The 23,352-nt window shown below is 40.2% G+C and overlaps 3 protein-coding genes across 4 annotated transcripts; 2 read left to right on the plus strand and 1 right to left on the minus strand.

Annotated features, from left to right (window-relative positions):
- Positions 1 to 208: 208 nt before the first annotated feature.
- On the plus strand, positions 209 to 2,958 carry LOC115691387 (CASP-like protein 1E1). The gene is made up of 2 exons (XM_030617992.2): positions 209 to 572; positions 2,410 to 2,958. The coding sequence occupies exons 1-2, from the start codon at positions 343 to 345 to the stop codon at positions 2,732 to 2,734; spliced, it is 555 nt and encodes a 184-aa protein (XP_030473852.1). The 5' UTR covers positions 209 to 342; the 3' UTR covers positions 2,735 to 2,958.
- Positions 2,959 to 4,958: 2,000 nt separating this feature from the next.
- On the plus strand, positions 4,959 to 6,254 carry LOC115691408 (uncharacterized). The gene is made up of 2 exons (XM_056306386.1): positions 4,959 to 5,355; positions 5,804 to 6,254. The coding sequence occupies exons 1-2, from the start codon at positions 5,176 to 5,178 to the stop codon at positions 6,152 to 6,154; spliced, it is 531 nt and encodes a 176-aa protein (XP_056162361.1). The 5' UTR covers positions 4,959 to 5,175; the 3' UTR covers positions 6,155 to 6,254.
- Positions 6,255 to 6,609: 355 nt separating this feature from the next.
- On the minus strand, positions 6,610 to 10,225 carry LOC115691411 (E3 ubiquitin-protein ligase MIEL1). 2 transcript variants are annotated; one of them, XM_030618032.2, is made up of 12 exons: positions 10,047 to 10,225; positions 9,835 to 9,922; positions 9,647 to 9,703; positions 9,533 to 9,565; positions 9,362 to 9,439; positions 9,083 to 9,126; positions 8,941 to 8,981; positions 8,013 to 8,095; positions 7,813 to 7,904; positions 7,652 to 7,721; positions 7,452 to 7,493; positions 6,610 to 7,068 (listed from the first exon to the last, which is right to left on the minus strand). In XM_030618032.2, exons 1-12 carry the CDS (start codon positions 10,094 to 10,096, stop codon positions 6,943 to 6,945), a joined length of 804 nt encoding a protein of 267 aa, XP_030473892.1. In that variant the 5' UTR covers positions 10,097 to 10,225; the 3' UTR covers positions 6,610 to 6,942. The 2 variants fall into 2 exon arrangements, with proteins under 2 accessions (XP_030473892.1, XP_056162360.1); XM_056306385.1 differs by having other exon boundaries at positions 9,835 to 9,915; positions 10,030 to 10,205.
- Between the last annotated feature and the right edge of the window lie 13,127 nt (positions 10,226 to 23,352).

A 23,352-nucleotide genomic window follows, 5' to 3' on the forward strand; every position in this document is an offset into this window, starting at 1 on the left:
ACCTTTCCATGCAATGCCATAAATTCATGGCATGACCCACTTCCTTGCGAACTCTTCTTAGCTTCCACACCACCCCACACCCCCCACACCCCTCCCCCCACAAAAAAAAAAAGAAGAACAACGCATGAGTCCAAACCTTCCTATCTCTCTGGCCGACCCCTTTTTTTTTTTGGGTAAGGTCTGGCCGACCCCTTTCATTTGCCTATAAATTGAAATCCCCATTTGATCTCATTATTCACCACTCTCTCTCTCTCTCTCAGGCATACGCAGAAAACGCACACAAGCCAAAGTTCTTGTGCATCGGCAGGGAGAGTTACCGCACCTGTGGGAACAGAAACGAACATGGATAGGGATGGCGAAGCGAACAAGGCCGTGAAGGGTTACGGCGAGAACAGGAGGACGAGTACCTGCGGTCTGGTGCTGAGACTTCTGGCCATGGCGCTGACTCTTGCCGCTGCTGTCGTCCTTGGGGTCGACAAGCAGACCAAGACCGTGCCGGTCCAGGTCAGCCCCAGCTTGCCGCCTCTGCACGTCCCCGTCACCGCCAAGTGGCGATACCTGTCCGCCTTTGTGTACGTCTCTCGGCCCCTCTTTCTCTCTTTTCCTGTTTTGGGTAGATCGTTTATCGAATTAATCTTTTAAGTACACGAGCCGTGTTATCTTTTTCAACACAGCTCGAGTTCATCGCCATCGATCTAGATAGTTAGTCAACTTTTCAAATCATGACCACCCATATCAAATGCGATGTGTCAATTATAACGGAGGAAATATATGCGGGCTGTCATGTTCTTTCATTAGTGGGACTTTGGGGGTCCATTGATATGGTTATTACCAATTTAACACGAATCAAAAGCTTAAGATATTAGATTGAAATCATATAACTTGGTATAGAGCTCGGTTTACACCTCATTTATCGCTTAACCATCTCGTTGATTCCCGGCCTTGCTTCTCATTTACAAAAATGGCCAAGGCATTCTTGTCCTTGGTGAGCATGTAAAGGGTAGGGTTATAGTTGCACAATGCTAAAAAAATTAGGAATACAAGTTGGTGATTTGCTAAAATGACATTAGTGCATCAACCTGGTATAAGTCTTCAAATATATGCACTTAAAACAGGGTGAATTCCCTAAAAAACCTCAAATTTTAGGTCAAGTCCCAAATCTGCCCCAAGCTTTTTTTTGTCTTTGAAAAAACCACAAACTTGAAGTTCAGTCCCAAATCTGCCTCGAATTTTGTTTTATGTAAAAAAATCAGCAAATTTCAATTAATTTTCAAAAATATACTCTTGTGATCGAGTCCCAACTTGACATGGCACTTTCATATCGATAACAAATCCTCATCAGTAAAGTAATGGAGCGATAGGCACAAACCGACGTCGCATTTTCGCTTCGATAACAAATCAAACCAAATAAAAATTGTTGAAATTCTCCAAAATAAAATTATTCTTGGATATGAAAGTTAGGGACAATAACAAATCCACCCCAAAAAACTTTTTTTTTAATTTTAAAAAAACCTAACTTTGAGGTTGTTATTACATTCGGGAAGCTACGAAGCTTTATCGATTGATTGCTGATACCAAGTATCCCTAGAATAACATTCGTTGAGAAAATTATATATACAGTTGTTTTGTATGTCTTCTTGGTAAACTAATAGTAATAGCATCAGTCCTTAATATGTATCCTTAGTACTTTGGGCATATCGATTATCCATTTAAGGCCCTTGCCTCCCACCCACTCCGGGCAGATTCAAATTGACGAGCACACCACCTACGCCTCATTTAATTCTATAGTTCTTTTTTTCTTTATTGACTTTTTTACAAAATTCAACTATCAACTCCTAGCATTTAATACTTTGGTCGCATTAAAATGGATCGAAGACCTATTTACCATTATTATTATTATTATTATTATTATTGGCAGTAGAAGTAAAGAGATAGAAGGTTGCCAACACAAACGAGAAATTAAAAAAAGGGACTTTGTTAAAAAAAATTGATCCAATGACAATTATCAAGTAACTAAGTAAAGAAAATATGCGGTTTTCGATGCATAATTTATTTATTTTTGCGTTATGTGTGATCAATGCTTTCGTAATGACAATTGGGAGATTCCTTATTAAATGTATTTAATAAGTGTCCCATGAAGAAAAAACAAAACAAAAAAATCCCACGTTGACCGCAAATGGTCAATTGTAAATAGTAAACCTCGTGATGAGCCGAGTGGTTCGACCGATGATCAAGTGGACTCCATAAGCCGAGTGACTCATAATTGTGCATCAAGTAATCGAATCAAGTAGATTTTTTTTTCCGCGTAAAATTTCATGATTAATAAAAAATAAAAAGGAGGTTAAATAGAATTGTTTCAGTTTAATTAACTAAATTTTTTTTCTTAATTTCATTTTTAACTCTTTTCAGGTACTTTGTGGTGGCCAACGGCATAGCGTGCGGCTACGCCGCATTCTCCTTGCTCCTCCTATTCGCCAACAAGGCGGGCAGGAGCAGAGCGCTGGCCTCGGCGGTGGCGATCGCAGACATCGTCATGGTGGCGCTCCTCTTCTCCGGTGCCGGCGCCGCCACGGCCGTCGGGGTCATTGGCCGCGAGGGGAACTCGCACGTGCAATGGGGGAAAGTGTGCAACGTCTTCGACAAGTTTTGCGACCGCGTGGCCATCTCCATCGTCTTGTCTCTCCTCGGCTCTTTAGCTTTCGTTATAATGGGCGGCTTGGCGGTCTTGGGCTAAAGGGCCTTTCCCAAAAAGCCTCCTCTAATTCATTGCAAGTTTCAATGTTTAAGGTTAATGTCTCTGTGTTTTGCCTTTAATTTCATTTGGGTAATGACATGTCAAGGTGTGTCTTGGCAAATGTTGCTTATTCCTTACCTTTTGTTTTTTGTAAGAAATTGCCTGCTCTATGTGGATATATTTGTGCTCTATCAATTGATAAAAAGGGGCAAATTGCTCGAAAAGATACGCTGTTAATTCACAGAAGACGTGGAAAATCTGTTAATCTTCCTAAATCCATTCATTTCGGCCTCGTCTTCTCATAATTTGGTGATCAATGGGCAGACCCGAGCTAGGCTAGCTAGGTGCGAAAGTCGGGCCTATTGTAGTTAGATAGAATGTTCAGGTCGAGTTTTTGCCAAAGTTGGGCGAGTTGTGCTTCCTCGCCAAAGCCCGTTGGCCAAATCCGTTCACTTGTCTTCTAGGCCTCTCGGGGCCAAATGGGTCGCCCACCCATTGATCGTCTCTATTTACGATAGGTGCGATGAGCATGGGTCTTTTCGGGCGTCGATTCCATACTGAACGTAGGGTCAATAAAAAGTTCATTGTGTAGCGGGCCTAGGACTTGACCATCTTGTTGTATGGCTAATCAATCATACAGGACTATATATATAGAAAAGGGGTGGTCTATGAGAATCACACTTTTGCACATCAATTCCATGCTCTTCATATGAAATTTATCGAGATCTCATGGTGTATATGTACATGGTTTACTCGAAGTGACTAAAATAGATAGGTTCAAAAGGATAAATGAAAGGGACATAATGGGGATAATGCAGAAAAATGATGAGAATGCAAAAAGTCGAAAAGAAAGAAAAAGAAAGAAAATTAAGATGTGCGAGAGAGAAGGCCACACAAGATCCAATAGCCCAAGAAAATCCTTTACTATACTTTGAAATATTTGAATCGTTAAATATTGGAAAAAATTTATTGATAAATATACACTCCATAGAAATTCTATAAAAGTATATGCGGGAAGAGAAGAATATTTCAAAACTTAAAGCTTTTTTTTTTAAGAAAGGTAATTGCTAGCGAAAAATAAAATTATTCACGATATTTGTGAAATAAATAGTCATTGATGTATTAGAAAGGAAAACAATAATCGCGATTCTTAAAAGTAGAGGATTTTTTTTTATTTCATCTAATAATATAGACGGTGTATGTAGAAGTAGAACACCTAGGAGCAAACAAATATCGACGTAAAAGGATCCTTACAACTTAAAAGGAGATGGCAAATTTCTCACTTAGGATCACATGACAATTTTGTAGAGAAAAAATCCAACGGCTATCGTTAATTTTCATTTCATCTACTCATCGTGAAAATTCATTTAAATTTGTGTATGTGTCATGATCTTAAAGATAAATTGATCTTCCGAATCTTATTTCCTTTAATGAGCGCAAGTTGAAATCCGCCCTCATTTTGATTATACGAAACTAGAGTTTTCTTTTTTTTTGCAAAAAAAATTGGGGGCACGCCAACGCCGCCGATCGTGTCTTGTCTCGATGTTTGCCATCGCCATTGATCACAGGTATTAGTATTGGGTGGGCGCATCGATTTCAGGCAAGCTCAATATGTTGTAGTCATTAAATCGTGTGGATCTCACGTGAACCTATTAAAATTAGGAATTGTAATATACTAATCTCACACAATTTGAATTAAACCCATGAATCACACGATGTGCACTTATGCGAGTAACCCGATCATGATTAGCATTTTAATTACTAGTTCAATTTAAAAAAAATTTGCCAAAGCTCTTGTTTCCCCTTTAATATAGAGTTGGGTCAATTCCAATTGACCATGGCCATCATTTTTTGTTGGGTTTTCACCCAACTTTAACTAAAGCCTCATGCACACATGGCATGTCTCCTCTTGCCTTTCCAATATATTCGTGTAGAAGTGTGTTGCTCTCGTAGGAAATAGATTGCACACACTTAGCATGTGTGGATCCCAAGCAAATATTAATCATACTATGATCAGGCGAGCTCGCTAAATTGCAACCGTCGGATCATATAGGTCTCGTGTGAAACCTGCTGAGAATCAAAGGTCGCGAATGCATCGAGCTCGCATGAACCCGACACCGTTCGAGAATCCTTCGCGAACCACATGATAAGCATGTAAATTCCAAAAGGTAGAAAAGCATTCAGCTGCCTGTTGTCTCAATTCTTGTTTTAGCGAAGCTTTTCCAAAGCATCTTGATCCTGATTAAGGCGTTGTCTTGTCCCTCCGTACGCTGCACTTTTCCAACCGCCTGAGAGTGCATTCCCCCTCCCTCACACACACTCGCGGAGTAACATAAAAAGGACATGCCCTCCACTCCTCCCCAGTGAGAGTGAACTCTAAAGACAGACATTGTTAGTTGGACGGCGGGACGGCGCAGGCGGAAGTTTTCAGGGAGTTTGTCATGGAAGGTGGAGGAGAGACCGCCGATGGCGTGAAGGGGTTCGGCCTGAGGAAGCGCAGGAGGGCGGGGAGCGATGATCGAGGGAGACCCGAGGGCTCGATGAGAGACAAGTGCAGGAGGGAGAATATCACCGAGCTGTACACGAAGCTCCGGTCTATGATCCCCAGCATGTGCCCCAAGGTTTCCTCGCCTTCCCATTCATCTTTTACATTAGACACAGAATTGTCAATATAAGGATGAAAAGGACATCATTGTTTATTAGATGTCAGTACTCTCTGTTTTGAAACCAACAAACAGAGCCAGTGATCTCTGTTTTGATACCAACAGGGTCAGTCATTTAGCTTGTTAAGTTGAGTAAAAATGGCGGTGTTTTCTTACATTGGCAAGAATCGGCATGAATCAGACACGATCACGGCATTGTAAACCAAATTGGCAGCCGAATAGCCATATCAACCATTGGCACACAGCAAATTGGTCTTCTGTTAATCATCTCTATCAGGAATTTATTTCTTAATAATTCACCAAGTCAATGAAATTGCCGAGCAAAATATTGGAGAAAGGTGTAATTTTTCTGGGCCAAATTAAGATTTCTTGATCATGTCTGTTTCATCATCTTATGTTTCTGCAGGCTCCAAGGGCAGAAATTTTGCAGGAAGCATCTCTTTACATCAGGTTCCTTGAAGAGGAGAGGGCGAGGTTGGAGATGCTGAAGATATCGTCAGCTCAGGTAACAGCCAACAGCTCATCGATTAGCGTCACTTTGTCCGACAGCAATCTCGCTGTCTTTGCAATCACGTCCTCTATCAGACGGAATTTGGTGACCGACATCATTAGTGTCTTCGGCCGACATCGAGCAGAAATTCTTGCCGCTAATGTTGTGGCTCAGGCAGGGTGGATGAGCATGACGGTGACGGCTGCAGTGAATGATGTTGCAGACGGCGCTATCGAGAAGATTAAGCAGGACATTCTCATGGTATGAAGCATGTCCGGGTCTCGATTTCGTACACTTGGACTAGCATCTCAAGTTTTTTCAGATATATATAGGGAAATAGGGAAAGAAAAGGAAATGTCTATTGAGTCTCAGTCGAAGCATTATGATATTAAAGAAGTACCAACTCCTACTCAGTTTATGAATGTCCATCTTAGACAATTCCACTGAACATTTATGAAGTTGCATTCTCTTTACAATTTGATAAACAAGAAAATTAAACAGCTTTAGATGAAAAGAATCCCTGAACAAGTACTGGATAAGTAGCAGCTCTATTCAATCTCGAACACGAATCAATCTTTGATTTATGCCAGGCCAGAGATAGCTTTGCAGCAACTAACCCGATGATATGCTAAATAGAATTGATTATGGATAAAATTCCACCATCAAACAAGCGCTTCCATGCACAAATGAGACTACGAGCCACAGTACATTGGTATTAAAGAAAAACAATGACAAAAAGAGGAGATTATATTAGTCTCAGAATGTTGTCACAGCAGCAATAATTTAATCCCCAATCCCCATGTTGGTATCTTTGAATTGCTTACAGAACCCCAGAGACCCGTTAGCTGGGCTTCAACTCCATGAATTTGGAGGAAGAATGTATGATTCAAGAAGATCCGATAAAGAAGAGTATAATGGTACATAAACATTGTAGAATGATCAAATTGATAAATAGAGACCCGGTACAAACCAAAGCATCCTTGCCATTTCACACAAAGCACGAAAGCTTCAGTCATACCTCCCTGGCCAGTACAATTGCTCGATTTAAAACCTAGTCATTGAGGAAGAACCGGAGGGCCAATTGCTCGTGTGTTATAGGATCTGCAGTGGCTACATTTCTGCCCGATAATGTGAAAGTAAACTTCAGTAGTGTCGTTACAGTCATTGCATAGAATCCACACCTGCAATTCCATTTGCCATCTTAGAATCACTTCTAGAGAAAATAAGCTTAGCATAGCAGAGCATGTGATAAAGGCATTCTATACGGGTAACAACAGACAGACATTGGAGACAATTTATTCACATTTCGAAAGTGAGTGTATCATTGTTCTCAAATGAAGCAGACAAACCAAAGATGTAATCTGCAGACCAGAAAGCACAATCACAATGAATCGTAAAGATTCAAAATAGCCCAAAACATAGGCTGATCTAAGAGATTCCTATGACACTGGATAATAATCAGAGCAATGATAAAACAAGCCTCAAGATTGAAATATAGCATTTCGCCCAGAAAAACTACGTGAAATGAGGAAAAGATGGTCAGAAAGGACGAGAGAGCTCTCACCTTCTTATAGCGGTAATCTTCAGGCATCTGAGTTGCTTCTATCTGCTCAGAATGTCAAAATTAAGTGATTCGTGAGGATCAAATTCGAGATTGTTATAAAAGACAATTGCTCCCAATGCCCCATCATGTATAGCCTCACATATCAAGGTGAACAACAGTTTTACATAGACTAAAATTAGGTTCTGTATTTGTGAGCCTACCTCCTCATCCATTCTCTTCCAGGTCCTGGACATATCTATCACAGATCTGGAACATATTGGACAGCAGTATCTGGTGCAGGTAATGGGTTCAAGTCAGAAAACCAAATGGATAAGACAAACCTTTTTAAGTAACTTAGCATAAAAAAGTTGAAATGGCTCACTTGTCACGCTTTAACATCTCGCTATAACATTCACAATGCATCGTGTGCCCACATTTCATAACGGTCGTATCTTTCAAAGAATCAAAAAGGTACTGCACAAGAACAATATAGAAGAGTCAAGAAATGGTGGACCAACATAAAATAATCTCAAAATCTGTCCTTTTAAATATTTCAGACGGCAACTAAACTACAATACAAACCTCATAACATATGGGGCAGTGATGACGCATGGAGTCCTCCACACACGAATGGTTATTCTTTAGACCAATGGAGTAGCAAGAGCCTGTAAAACAATACTCATGACCATGTATTTCAGATTAAAATGGTGTTCAAGGTGTACATAATTATAGACAAATAGACACCAATATTCTAGTACATAAAGCAGATTCAGTGGTTTAGATGGATAAATCTGTCATTTCTTTTCAAATGGTCAATCTTTCATGTCTTTCCAATCTAGTGATGTTTCGCTATGTTCACCTCTGAGTAGCCACAAACAGGAGAAGGAATAATTAGCACCATATAATGCTTAATAAGCTTATCGGTGATGACCACTCACTAAGCCTATGATTTCTTGGAACTGGAGAAGTCATCTGCAAAGACGCTTTCTTTTACGAAGGAAAGAGAGTTTGCTAATATACAAAGTAGCATCATCTTGACATCTCGATGTAGGCAAGAAGCTAGGTCCACATATAATGCCTTCGATATACCTTGCTGGGAACTAAAGAAATTGAAAATATCACTATCCATCAAGGATACATATTTTTTTTTTTGCTTTTGTTTTGTTTTTTGGTTGATCCAAGGATACCTACTATGTATTGCAGATTTTAGAACAAAACAAAATCTCAATTGAATCGCTATTTGGTCACAATACCAAGGTAATGAACATAACAAGCTACGGCCATGTTCTGTTCAAGTAGAGAGTAATGTCACTTCCAGTCTATAGCAACAATTCCCAAGAAATTGAATTTAGATCTAATTTAAGATATTTTTTTAAGTAACTGCAGGCAAAAGGAGCTCCTACAATGTTCATATCCATATACAACATACTTGAAAATTTGGTAATAGAACTGAAAAAGGTATCAAAATACCATGATCACGAATTAAAATCAATATCTATCAAATACGCACCACACTTTTTGCAATGGAAGAAGTTCTCGCGCCCACCAACTCTGTTACCGGTAATATGATATGAGTCAGATCATTATCGACGAGTTCAGCTTTAACATAATGCCGAGAAACTCGTAAGAACATCCAACTAGAACTTACTCACCTACATATGCCACAATCATCACAATGAAACTGCCCCTTCCCAGTCTGCAACAACAGTGCCATTTCTTAATCACAATTCTCGCATCGCACGAAGTAAAAAAATTGGTATTGAGGCCACATAGCCACTTAAACCATGACAAATAAACCAAATCAAGGTCTCCAAAAAGAATAAGACCAAAGTATCGTCTCTAGAATCCAAGCTACAACCTAGAAAAGCAGAGATCTTTGTAACGTCACTTTTCAGAGATCTTTGTAACATCAGCTGAGAAAAGTCAATTACATCATCATCAAAGAATTTGCAAATTTTGCAGAAGTACTCTCCCATTCTGACTCCACAGTTTGTACAAACTCGATCCACCTGAAAGATATGCAAATTACATTAGTTTCAGATCCTCAACCAGAAAATTCAATCAAAAGGAGTTCTATTCACTACAAATCTCGCATTTCATACCGGCTGCTCCGTGTCACAAACCGAGCAAACCACCTGACAACATCAAGAAATCCACATAAATAAGGAAACGCTAAAGTTAGCGTAGCGAAACAGAGAAGAGAGACAAAATCCTACTTGTTTGACGTCTTGGCGAACGAGCTCGTGCCGATCAAAGGGGTTTCTCAGCGTGCTCTGAATCAGTCAAAGGTTACCCAACAAGAACAAAAATCAAATACCCACATGCAGAAAATCAAAAAGAACGATCCTACAGCGAATTAAGACCAAGAAAGATTCATTTTTTAATCATCTTTTCGCTTCTTTACCGCGGCCTCGTTGTGACAATGGCGACAGGGGAAGATCTCGTTGCAACAGGGAGCTCTAATCTTGCACCTCCTCCTGTAATGCTGGCATCTGATGCACGACATCAAACAACAAATCAATGGAACAGGACAAAAGGGGTACCCAACAACAAGCCTTCCATGATTCTGAGGAAAAAGGAAAACGAGAAGAGTTAGAACTATATATATATACCCACCCGTAGCCCATCTTCCCAAAATCAAGACGTTCATCAGCTGAGCCTTCCATGATTCTGAGGAGGAAAGACGGAGGGAGGAGCTGAAACCAGAACGCAGAAGAAGGCTCAGAGGAGGTAGAGAGAGAAAGAGAGAGAGAGAGAGAGTTTCCCTATTTGGGAATATGGGCTTTGCTTGTTTTGTCTTCAAATGTCCACAAAAGGCTGAACAAAGTACAAAGACCATTTTTCATAATTTATTTATATGGACGATCTTTATTTTACAATTCGCCTATGATAATAAGAAAAAATATGCATATTTCTTCTTTGGTCACAGAAAAAAAATGTATGGATGTGATTTGGTTTGTTTTATTTAATCATGTTGGGGTCCAATTACTATGGACATGATGATGTACTTTAAAGATTGAAAGGCATTTCTTTGTAGCACGACGAAAGACAAAATGATTTCTACGAGCTACCTCTCCTGTTCGACAAAGAGAAAAAAGGAACTCCCCTAGAAAAAAGTTTGGTGAGGAGCAAGAGATTTTGAATTAGATCGTAAGGAAGTACCCAACTTCTCGAAAAATCTATCAACTTTTAGGAGCAACTTGTAAATGAGCTCCCTAGCCTTACTTGTTAAATTAGCTATATGTATAGTTTTTATTTAAATATTAAATTTTTAAGGTTTTAAATCCACATCCACCGAAAATAAAAAGAAAAAAAGTTGTCATCTTTTTGATGTTTAGTATTATGAGGAAGGATTTTTCCGAAACTGGGTAAAATTAATTCTCGTGAGGTAAATTTGTTGTAGGTGTACAATTTTAGGATTTTTAGTGATCCAAAAATTAGTTTTTGGATAAATTTTTCACAGGTGCACCCATTTAAATTTGGTTATCTAAAAAATTAGTTTGGAATAAACTTGTTACAAGTATACTAATTTGAGATTTTTGTCATATTAACCTATTTTCTTTGAGGGTTGAAATCGAGCACAAAAACTTATAATTCATTTTTTTTCCTTATCTTTAACTCTCTTTATATATTAAAGTAGAGTACGGAGTCGAACCTCACGGTCGGTGATACGAGCACCTCCACCTCCCAATTTCTTTTACTAGCGAGCAGCATTCCTATTGACTTATAGTTCGTTGAATTAATGCTATTTCATTGATGAGTCCATGATGAAATAGCAGGAGCCAACTTAGAGAGAGATGCCTCCAAGAGGTTGGCTGCGTTGGTAAGGGTGTAGGACTTGGGGTCCCAGATTTCAAGTTTTGACTTATTTATACTTTTCAAAATTTTAGTGACTCAAATACACTTTCGTGATAAATTTTAAGACTTATTTATACTTTTTAAAAATTTTTTAAGACTAATTATATTTTTATGATAAATTTTAAATTTTTAGTACACATATCCCTTTCTTTTGCTAGCGGGCAGCATTCCTATTGACTTATAGTTCGTTGAATTAATGCTATTTCATTGATGAGTCCCTGGTGAAATAGCAGGATTATAAAAAAAAACTTAGAGAGAGAGAGGATAAGGTGTGGGCGGAGATGACTTGAATGGAAAGCGACAGCGACAGGCAGCCGCAATCTGAGCCAATCACATCGCCACCTTCGGATTGCGGAAGAGAAGCATCGAACCCCCCAGAAAAGCTGCGTCGTTTTGTCTCGTGGGCTGCTGCTGTCGGTCTTGACAGCCCTCTCCCGCCCACCGCTTTGACTGGCCATCCTATCATCATTTTCGCCGTTTCGGCTTCTCACTCATTAACATTAATTAAGACTGTGATTAAACATTGCTATATAGATCACCTCATATTTAATAGGGGTGTGTAAAAGAATTAGGACCCGCCCGAACCGCTCGGGACCGCCCGGAACCGATGGTTCCCAAGGAAACCGGTCCGGTTCCCGATTCCAATTTTTTGGAACCGGTGGGTACCGGTCCGGTTCCCGGTTCCCGGTGTGGAACCGCCCACCCGCTCACCCGGACGATCGGTAATATAATAATAATATATTTTATTTTTTTAATTTTTAACTAAAAAAATCTGACCAAAAAAAATTTTAAAAAAGAAGAAAATTTGTTATCATGTCTAAAGGTCTTGTGTAATTGGGATAACCTTGGTCATTTTTCCCAATAATTAATGGGTACCCACTTAATTTATGGATGATGTAGTTAATATAACCGATCATAGTGTATGAATTGTATGGAAAATTATGTTATTTTCTTTTTGTTCTGTTGATCCGATGTTGGTCCACAGATTTTTTTTTTATTTGTCTAGGAAAACTTGTTGGGACCGGTTCCATAGACCCACCCGGGAACCGGACCGGACCGGTGGTCCGGTTCTTGGGTGGATCCATGGAACCGACGGGTGGTTCTCGGTTTCAATTTTTGGAACCGGTCCTGTAGCGGGCGGTCCACGGTTCTGGGGCGGAAACCGCCCATCCGAACCATGCACACCCCTAATATTTAACTACTTGTTCTTCAATCGACTGAAGAATCGTTTAGATCTAAAACGATAAAAATTGCCTGCGTAAAGAAGAATTTTGACACAAACAGACCATCGTTGTTTGTACTGACGTGAAGAATTTCTTTGCCAGAACGTGTGATTAGCAATTGATTCGGAAGATATTGTTTTGTTTAATAATTTGATTAAAATTATTTTTTGCCCTTATTTGTTTGATCACTTTTCCTCGAAGTCGGAAGGGAAAGGGTTTGATGGTCAAAAGAATGCGATGGTCATATGGGGAACTTGTTGCAGAGTCAGTAAACTAACCTTTTCTTTTTCCAAGAAAAAAAAGAAAAGGGGATTGGACCAAAGATACTCAAGAGGAAGCCTGTTTCACCATCATAGTTAATTCAGAAAAATACGTGACTTTGTTTTTTTTTTTTTTTTTGGATTTTGGGTAGTTGGAACTAGATCCATCATCCTTCCAATTCCAGAGGATTTTTTTTGAATTGTGGCCACATTCATGAATCATGATCACAGGTTCCCCACCCGGCTGACAAGAGATAAGAAGCATTGATATAGTAGCAAGATCATTGAAAAAAAGATCATTGAATAGAGTGAAGAAACTAAGGAAGAATGCAATGAAAAGTGTGTGATCGAGCATCAAGAATGATGACAACAATTAGAGTTAACAAAAGCAATTAGGTGATTAGCGAAAATGACGAGAAGGGAACGATTAACTTGGAAGAGAATGGGGTATTCCGAACTTTAGAAATCGGGTGATAAATGTTAACCATTTCAAAAAATACTATTCCTTGCTTTCACCTCTCCTGAGGCATCGTAATTGCCAACCATAGAAGCAAAGAGGCATAGAGATTCAATTAGTCCTTTTTTATAGCAATTGGAGGGGTATGAAGAAATTACCAAAAAAAAAATTTTGGAGGGCTTCCCACGGATGTATTGACATTGGGGAGAGACATTATAGATGTTATAAAGAAAGACTCGTGACAAAGTCGAAGAAGTGTATGCGGTAACTTTCTAAATTGAGAGATAAGGTAGATGTCTTGCGAATATAGCATATGTTTCTTTACTAAAAAGGACGAGAGGATTTCCAAACTACTTATGAGGTGACTCTAAGTATTAATACTTCTATTGAAATTAAGGGTCTCCGAGACATGTGTGTTTGGTCGAACTTGCATAATCGATTGAGGCATAGCCGGTTTGTGGAATCGAGATGATGCAATGTCTATACTGCAAGAAGAGAAGGTAACAATAGCTCGAATTTTCTCGATAGACTATGTTAACTTTACTCTAATTCACAAAAATGATGGCTCAATTTGTTGTGTGGAGAGTGTAAATGACCATCTCGGCTTTGTGTTAGGGTAGAATGTGGTGATTTTCACGTTTATAATTGATTAATTAAAATAGAACAACAATTCATGGCTTAAGGCTCATGTGCAATAATGCAAATGAATGTTTTACAAATAGACAATTTCGGGTTTTGTCAAATCTAAGGTTCCAAGAATTAGACTGAGCTCATGTCAAAAGATCCATATGAATAGTGATAACAATAGTTTATCAATCTAATCAGAAAAAAAAAATTGAAAACCTTGACTTGATATAAGTACTAGTGATATGATTTACGACCTGTCTCGACTTACTTTTTCTTTACACTTAAGTTAAGTCTTGCAACTCATGCACCATGACTATTTTTAATCGGAAACTCTTGAAATTTTCTCCTTCTTTTTGCAGAAATGCATTTGGACACCAGGTAACGTACTCGACACTGTACCATTAGACGTTCTACTATGCGCAACACGTGCGTGGGTGGCCCATTTTATCTTTCGTTTTTCTCTTCCCTGGAAATAAGGCCAGCCTTTCTTTATCATGACGGCCTTTCTTCAATTGGAACGAATCCGTCTCAAAAGAAAGAGCTAGCAAAGAATCATATTATTTTTTGGCTTTGACTTTAGATTCATATTCAAGACTTAAAATGCGGCTGCGTTCTGATTACCGGGGGTGTTAGAAAAAAAAAATGGATGTGCATAATCGGTCCAGTTTGGTTCGGTTCTTTTTGGAACCAAGAATCGGACTGCCCGGATACCGGTTCCACTTTTAGGAACTGGGAACCGCATCAACATTCTCGGGAATCATACCCAACTGGCGGATTCGGTCCGATTCGGTCTGGGTGATTTTTGATTTGGGCTGTCCGTTTTGCATACCTTAGTATCCAGATCCAAGCTTTGTCCATGTCTCACCCCTGCGCTGCTATTCATCAGCTCTTTGACATGATCAACATCCTTCCATCGACATGGCATGCGGGTTCATCATTAAGACATGGTTAGCAGAATTATCAGGCTCCAGTTCAAAAAGATTCTCTGCTGCAGTCTCTGCAATTCAGCCATTTTTTTAGCTGCAAACCATGGGGAGAAGGCATGTCAGGGGACTGAGGGCTTTGCAGCAGCTATGGTTGACCGAACCAAGGGGACAATGAGCTAGAAACGAAAGCACATCTTGGCTGGAGCAGGCGTGAACAGCAAGCAACCGAGGGAGGACGATTTCTCCTTGTTGAGTTTTAAAGGCGTAACACTCAAAAGTGAAAGCCTCGATCGTCAATAACTCTCGTCGACAACTCTTGAAGGTGAATGCCTCGATCGTCGATAACTCTCGTCGACAACTCTCGAAGAAAAACACACAAGGAGAGGAGAGGAATAAACTATTTTATTATGACTTGATTCACCTTACAAATACTTCAACTGGACTTGCCTTTATATAGGCATAATACATGACTCTTGATATGACTCATAAATGACTATACATGTATCTGATATTAACTAGATATCGAAACACGAAAGGTCAAGACCAAATACAAACATCACATTAACTAGTCATTGAAACACGAAAGGTCAAGACCAAATACAAACAATCACATTAACTAGTCATTGAAATACGAAAGGTCAAGACTAATCACGAAAGATCTAGAGAGATAAGGCGGTGATATCTTCAATACTCCCCCTCACCGACTACTCTCTCTAGGGATAGTTCTAGCGACCATACCAAGCTGAGCTCGAAACTCTTCAAACTTTGCAGCTCCAAGACCTTTGGTGAAGATATCAGCAACTTGATCACCTGTCTTGGTGTACTCCATCTTGATCTCGCCCTCCAACACTTTCTCTCGCAGAAAGTGATAGTGGACTTCCACATGCTTAGTCCTAGCATGGAAAACTGGATTCTCTGCCAAGCTTATAGCGGATAGATTATCACAATACAATATTGTCGAATAATCTATCGACTGATGAAGATCATCTAATAACCGCACTAGCCACGTGCTCTCCCGAGCTGCCATTGCCGCCGCTCGTATTCGGCTTCGTTGTAGACAAAGACACGGTCGTGCCTGTCTTTTTATCGCACCCGAGGATACTATCACTTGATCCAAGATGAAACGAGTATCCAGTAGTTGATCGCCGTGTGTGTTGATCTCAAGCATAGTCGGCATCACAATGACCGACCAACTCACCTGATGATTCTTTTTTATACAAAAGCCCAAAATCAAAAGTCTTCTTTACATACCTCAAGATACGCTTGGCTGCATCCAAGTGAGGCTTCCTTGGCTTCTCCATAAATCGACTCACTACTCCCACTGCAAAAGCGATGTCAGGCCGAGTTATGGTAAGGTAGATTAGACTACCTACCAGTTGCCTATACATAGACGAATCTTCTAGCTCTCGACCTTCTTCAGCACATAGCTTTGCGTTCCCATCCAACGGAGTAGATATAGGTTTGCAATCGAGCATCCCGAATTTTTTCAAGAGATCTCGTGCATACTTCTGTTGACATAGGAATAATTCTTCTTTTGTCCTATCAACCTCGAGCCCCAGAAAGTGTTTCAGCTCTCCAAGCTCCTTCATCTGGAACCGCACAGAGAGGTTGGCTCTAATTTGACATATCCCATCTTCATCATCTCCAGTAATGATGAGATCATCCACATAAATCAGCACAGCTGCAACCTTTCCATCTTCTGCCTTCACGAACAGGCTCGAGTCTGCTGGAGCTACATTATAACCGCTCTTCAACAAGAATTCTGCAATCTTTCCATACCACGCTCTCGGGGCTTGCTTTAAGCCATACAACGCTTTCTTTAGCTTGCAGACATATTCTGGATAAGTTTTGCTCTTGAAACCATCCGGCTGCTCCATGTATATCTCTCGCTCAAGTTCTCCATGCAGGAAAGCATTCTTTACATCCATCTGCCACACATTCCACGACTTGCTTGCTGCAAGTGCTAATAGAACTCGAACTGTGGTAACCTTTGCTACCGGGCTAAAGGTCTCTTCATAATCAACCCCATATTTTTGCGAAAAACCTCGAGCCACTAGACGTGCTTTATACCTCTCAATCGACCCGTCTGGTCGAGTTTTAAGTTTATAAACCCATTTGCAGGAAATAGGACGTACCTTTTCAGGTTTCGGTACCAAGTCCCACGTCTCATTCTTCTTTAGTGCGAGGATTTCTTCTTCCATGGCCTTCCTCCATTCTGTTCCCTTCGAGGCTTCTTCATATGTCGAAGGCTTGACCATGCCAACATCTACGGTTAATGCCGCATTGGCATACTTGGGGTTTGGCTTCCTTTGCCTCGTTGATCTCCGAAGTTGAGGCTCCTCCTCTTCAAGTTCTTCGACCTGACTTGGTCGAAGTTCTTCTGTCGACCTTGGACGCTCATCAAATGAACTTGTCGATCCTGGTGACTGTGTGTCGACATCTTTTTCAACAGGCTGATTCTCATCGAATTCTTTTAGCCTTTCTTCAACCTCTTCGTCGAAATGCTGTGAATTTGGCAATTCAACAGCTTGAGGTGACCACCAAGACGACAATTCGTCGAACACCACATTCCTTGAAGTATAGCACCTCCCTGTTGTAGGGTCGCAGCACTTCCACCCCTTTCGTTGATCATCATATCCCACGAATATGCAGCGAACCGCCTTCTTGTCGAATTTATGGATACCCACTTAATTTATGGATGATGTAGTTAATATAACCGATCATAGTGTATGAATTGTATGAAAAATTATGTTATTTTCTTTTTGTTCTGTTGATCCGATGTTGGTCCACAGATTTTTTTTTTATTTGTCTAGGAAAACTTGTTGGGACCGGTTCCATAGACCCACCTGGGAACCGGACCAGACCGGTGGTCCGATTCTCAAGTGAATTCATGGAACCGACGGGTGGTTCTCGGTTCTAATTTTTGGAACCGGTCCTGTAGCGAGCAGTCCACGGTTCTGGGGCGGGAACCGCCCACCCGTACCATGCACACCCCTAATATTTAACTACTTGTTCTTCAATCGACTGAAGAATCGTTTAGATCTAAACCGATAAAAATTGCCCGCGTAAAGAAGAATTTTGACACAAACGGTCCATCGTCGTTTGTACCGACGTGAAGAATTTCTTTGCCAGAACGTGCGATTAGCAATTGATTCGGAAGATATTGTTTTGTTTAATAATTTGATTAAAATTATTTTTTGCCCTTATTTGTTTGATCACTTTTCCTCGAAGTCGGAAGGGAAAGGGTTTGATGGTCAAAAGAATGCGATGGTCATATGGGGAACTTGTTGCAGAGTCAGTAAACTAACCTTTTCTTTTTCCAAGAAAAAAAAGAAAAGGGGATTGGACCAAAGATACTCAAGAGGAAGCCTGTTTCACCATCATAGTTAATTCAGAAAAATACGTGACTTTGTTTTTTTTTTTTTGGTGTTTTGGGTAGTTGGAACTAGATCCATCATCCCTCCAATTCCAGAGGATTTTTTTTGAATTGTGGCCACATTCATGAATCATGATCACAGGTTCCCCACCCGGCTGACAAGAGATAAGAAGCATTGATATAGTAGCAAGATCATTGAATAGAGTGAAGAAACTAAGGAAGAATGCAATGAAAAGTGTGTGATCGAGTATCAAGAATGATGACAACAATTAGAGTTAACAAAAGCAATTAGGTGATTAGCGAAAATGACGAGAAGGGAACGATTAACTTGGAAGAGAATGCGGTATTCCGAACTTTAGAAATCAGGTGATAAATGTTAACCATTTCAAAAAATACTATTCCTTGCTTTCACCTCTCCTGAGGTATCGTAATTGCCGACCATAGAAGCAAAGAGGCATAGAGATTCAATTAGTCCTTTTTTATAGCAATTGGAGGGGTATGAAGAAATTACCAAAAAAAACAATTTGGAGGGCTTCCCACGGATGTATCGACATTGGGGAGAGACATTATAGATGTTATAAAGAAAGACTCGTGACAAAGTCGAAGAAGTGTATGCAGTAACTTTCTAAATTGAGAGATGAGGTAGATGTCTTGCGAATATAGCATGTGTTTCTTTACTAAAACGGACGAGAGGATTTCCAAACTACTTATGAGGTGACTCTAAGTATTAATACTTCTATTGAAATTAAGGGTCTCCGAGACATGTGTGTTTGGTCGAACTTGCATAATCGATTGAGGCATAGCCGGTTTGTGGAATCGAGATGATGCAATGTCTATACTGCAAGAAGAGAAGGTAACAATAGCTCGAATTTTCTCGATAGACTATGTTAACTTTACTCTAATTCACAAAAATGATGGCTCAATTTGTTGTGTGGAGAGTGTAAATGACCATCTCGGCTTTGTGTTAGGGTAGAATGTGGTGATTTTCACGTTTATAATTGATTAATTAAAATAGAACAACAATTCATGGCTTAAGGCTCATGTGCAATAATGCAAATGAATGTTTTACAAATAGACAATTTCGGGTTTTGTCAAATCTAAGGTTCCAAGAATTAGACTGAGCTCATGTCAAAAGATCCATATGAATAGTGATAACAATAGTTTATCAATCTAATCAGAAAAAAAAAATTGAAAACCTGACTTGATATAAGTACTAGTGATATGATTTACGACCTGTCTCGATTTACTTTTAATTTACGCTTAAGTTAAGTCTTGCAACTCATGCACCATGACTATTTTTAATCGGAAACTCTTGAAATTTTCTCCTCCTTTTTGCAGAAATGCATTTGGACACCAGGTAAACGTACTCGACACTGTACCATTAGGCGTTCTACTATGCGCAACACGTGCGTGGGTGGCCCATTTTATCTTTCGTTTTTCTCTTCCCTGGAAATAAGGCAAGCCTTTCTTTTTCTTTATCATGACGGCCTTTCTTCAATCGGAACGAATCCGTCTCAAAAGAAAGAGCTAGCAAAGCACACCAATTCTATTCCATTCTCTCAAACAGAGTAGGGTAGGTGCCATCAAGCTGACCCTTTCGAGCGAGGGCGAGACCAATGCTATCAAGAAGATCAAAGAATAGCCTCTATGCCTTAAGCGTTGAGCTAAGCCATTGACCTTGCACCTAGTTTGGTTATAGGACATTGCCGCATTTCATCTTAAAGGAGAAAGAAATAAACATGTGCATGATAGAATTAACAAAATTTTAATTTGCCACATAGGACGGCTGGTGCTGACCAGACCACCGATTTGGCAATTTCCAGTTAAAATTAGCCGAAAAGACTACATTAGTAATTTTTTTAAAAAAAATTTAGACTAAATTAAGAAAATTTACTACTTAATTTAATGGTACCTTGTCGAGTGCGTTTCCTTTCGCTCAAGTGATGAAAGCGGACAACGTCCTTGATGGAGCACTGCCTTGGCTTTTCCACAGGTTTGCCAACACGGAGATCTACTTCGCCGCTGCGTGACGGTCGGAACAGATCCTCGAGAGTTCTTAATCAGTCCGATAGGAGCACTGTCTTGTCTTTTTATCAATTCGTAAGTCCTGCTCTGTAGGAAAAAAATGATACACAGTGTGGTCAATTTGTATTCTACTAGTACGGGTGATCAGTTTCCGGTCCAGTCCGATTCTAAGAAACCAGTGGTCCGGTCCAGTTCCTATCTAATCCAATGAAACTGGGAACTCGGGAGGTTAGCTTCATTTTGCTTTTTTTATTTTAAGCTGAAATTAAGTGACGTCATTAGCAACCAAGTGTTTGGTAGACACTGTTTGGCTTTCACTTTTAGATTCATATTCAAGACTTAAAATGCGGCTGCGTTCTGATTACTAGGGGTGTTAAGAAAAAAATATGTATGTGTGTAGTCGGTTCAGTTCGGTCCGGTTCTTTTTGGAATCAAGAACCTGACTTGGTTCGCTTTTAGGACGGGAACCGGACCGATTCCACTTTTAAGACCCGGAACCTCGGATAGCAACACTTAATATCCAGCTCCAAGTTGTCCAGTCTGCCGCTGCTATTCATCAGCTCTTTGACATGATCAACATCCTTCCATCGACATGGCATACGGGTTCATCATTAAGACATGGTTAGCAGAATTATCAGGCTCCAGTTCAAAAAGATTCTCTGCTGCAGTCTCTGCAATTCAGCCATTTTTTTAGCTGCAAACCACGGGGAGAAGGCATGTTAGAGGACTGGCGGCTTTGCAGCAGCTATGGTTGACCGAACCAAGGGGACAATGAGCTAGAAACGAAAGCACATCTTGGCTGGAGCAGGCGTGAACAGCAAGCAACCGAGGGAGGACAATTTCTCCTAAGCTGATTTTCAGCTGGAAATGCGAAGAGAAAACGTGTGGAGGAGGACAGAGGGCTGTAGTTTCCGGATTGACTTGGGATTGAATGGAGTGTGATTGTGGCTGATTTGAGGTGACAAATCAAGGTTAAAAACTGTTGGATACGAGCGGGGAGTAACAAGGAAAAACTGCTGGGCAAAAGTGACATAAAAGCCAAAAGAGAGGGTTCCCAGATGAGGAGAGGAACACACATGGACGTCTCGCATATGTCTCGCTTCACTGACCCTGATGTCAATCAAGAAGCCAAGTCTCAACACTTTTGCTCTTTCAATCAAACGCACTGTTCAGCCTCTATTATCTGCTTGTTTGCTACTCGCGGTTTGCTGGTCACGCTTCCTTGGTCTTGAAATATTGGTATCTGATGTCTCATTTAAATGCTTGGTTAATCAATCACGAGGTCGTATCAATAATGCAATGTTTCCGCCATAAACCTCGCATGTTACCTAGCCTTGTTGCGCAATGCAAACGCCATTCTCATCTCTAGCCAGTCATGATCATTGTTGGATGTGTTCTCCGCTCGTTGTCCAGACGAGGAACGGTCGGTCGGCTGGCCTTGTTTGCGTGTCTGATCTAAGAGCGTGTGCTGCTATTGTTGTAAGAACGAACCGTGTCTGATTCGTGTTTAAGTTCTCGCCACACTTGTGCCTCTACGTGGCTTTTATCCATTGAACACAGGTTGAATAGCATGCTGTCCAGCTTTTATGGGTGAACTGAAGGTCGCAAGGGTGCCACTTACGTCTATCAAGTATTCTGGTGGCTATGCTTCCATCCACCCAGGGCCCAGCTGGAAGGAGGCAGAGCAGCAAGGGCGCTAGATAGAGAGCAATTACATAGGACTATACCCAAAGTAGAGATGTTACATCTTTTAGCATTCGGCGGCGATGACGATAACCCGGAAATGTCGACTGAACTGCGTCAACAGGCTGGGATGCTAGCAAGCTGGGCACGGTCTTACGCCGTTGGAGGTTCCCTGAAGCAGATCCTTAGAAGTCAGGGCAACCAAAAATGGCTGCCGCACCGGGTGTGGAAAGTGCGCACAGGAAATGAGCTTGGGAAGCGTCCAGAAGGGATTGGAAACTGGCCAGCATCATCTTGAGTTGTCAAAATCTATGTCAGAATTCAACTTAAGCACTTAGAATACAGAATAATCAACTTGAGTGCAATTCAAAATGATAAATAGCTGGGTATTTCAAAAGAGATCGTAGAGCCCATATACAGATACTCCTGCAAAAATGATCCTTCAAAATCTTTTCACTTCACCGAATGTCCTTCTACGTTCACCCTCTACAAGATGGTTCGCCTGCGCAAATTGACATCTTTGATCGGTAGAATGCTTACATTCTATTGGTCCATCTAAGTTTTAGCGAACCACCCTCCATCTTCAAGACATAAATCCCGTCCAATAACTTGTTCTCCTTCTGCATAGCCAAAGCTTTTTTATGATTTAAACGTCCCGTTGTTAACACTATCTGTATATGGCCTATGTTTATAGAAGTAGTTCATTCTTACACTCAAATACACATATTAGTAACATTTTATTATCATATCATCTTCAAAAGATCATTTGAGATTTTCTCAACATATGATTCATAGCATTTTAGGTTTGCTAGATCCGGGTTAATCTAGAAAGCATCAATTGCTCAAAATCAATCGTCCGAAAGATCATCAATTTATATAGGTTATATGTTCCGATACCATATTCCTTAATTAAATCAATAGAATGCATTTATCATACGATTTTCTTGCACGACACATGACACACATGATTGTGATTACTTGAAAACTGATGCCCCTATCATCATTCGATCTACGTCTTGACATCACTATCTTGTAATGATCCGACTCTAGGGGGCAGAGCATGGTTGCATATTTTCAAGATTATGCTATCCATGTATGCATCACCATGATGCATGTCTAAAGATAAGATGCATGATTTGAACATGAACACAATGAGGGTATACTGTCATCATGATGCATGGACATGGCATTCATACAAAGACATATCTCGATGCCTGGGAATACGGTATGCATGTCATGTCAATGACAATTTATGCATGAATGAAAATGCTAGGTAATAAGACAATTGATCTGTTAACAAATCCGTCAGGGTGTCAAGGATTATTAACAAGAACTGGAGGTCACTTGTTTAAATCTCGCAAACTGGACAAAACCATCTGTACAGGCCAAATGCTAGGACTTAACCGGTTGATGGAGACAAGGAGATGGGATTAGTACTAATCATTTAAGATCCACTTATTGTAGCATACTTTTGAAAGTACCATATA

Source organism: Syzygium oleosum, unplaced genomic scaffold (genome assembly GCF_021117445.2).
Source record: "Syzygium oleosum isolate NSW1041296 unplaced genomic scaffold, Sole_v2.1 Sole_v2.43, whole genome shotgun sequence".
NCBI lineage: Eukaryota > Viridiplantae > Streptophyta > Magnoliopsida > Myrtales > Myrtaceae > Syzygium > Syzygium oleosum.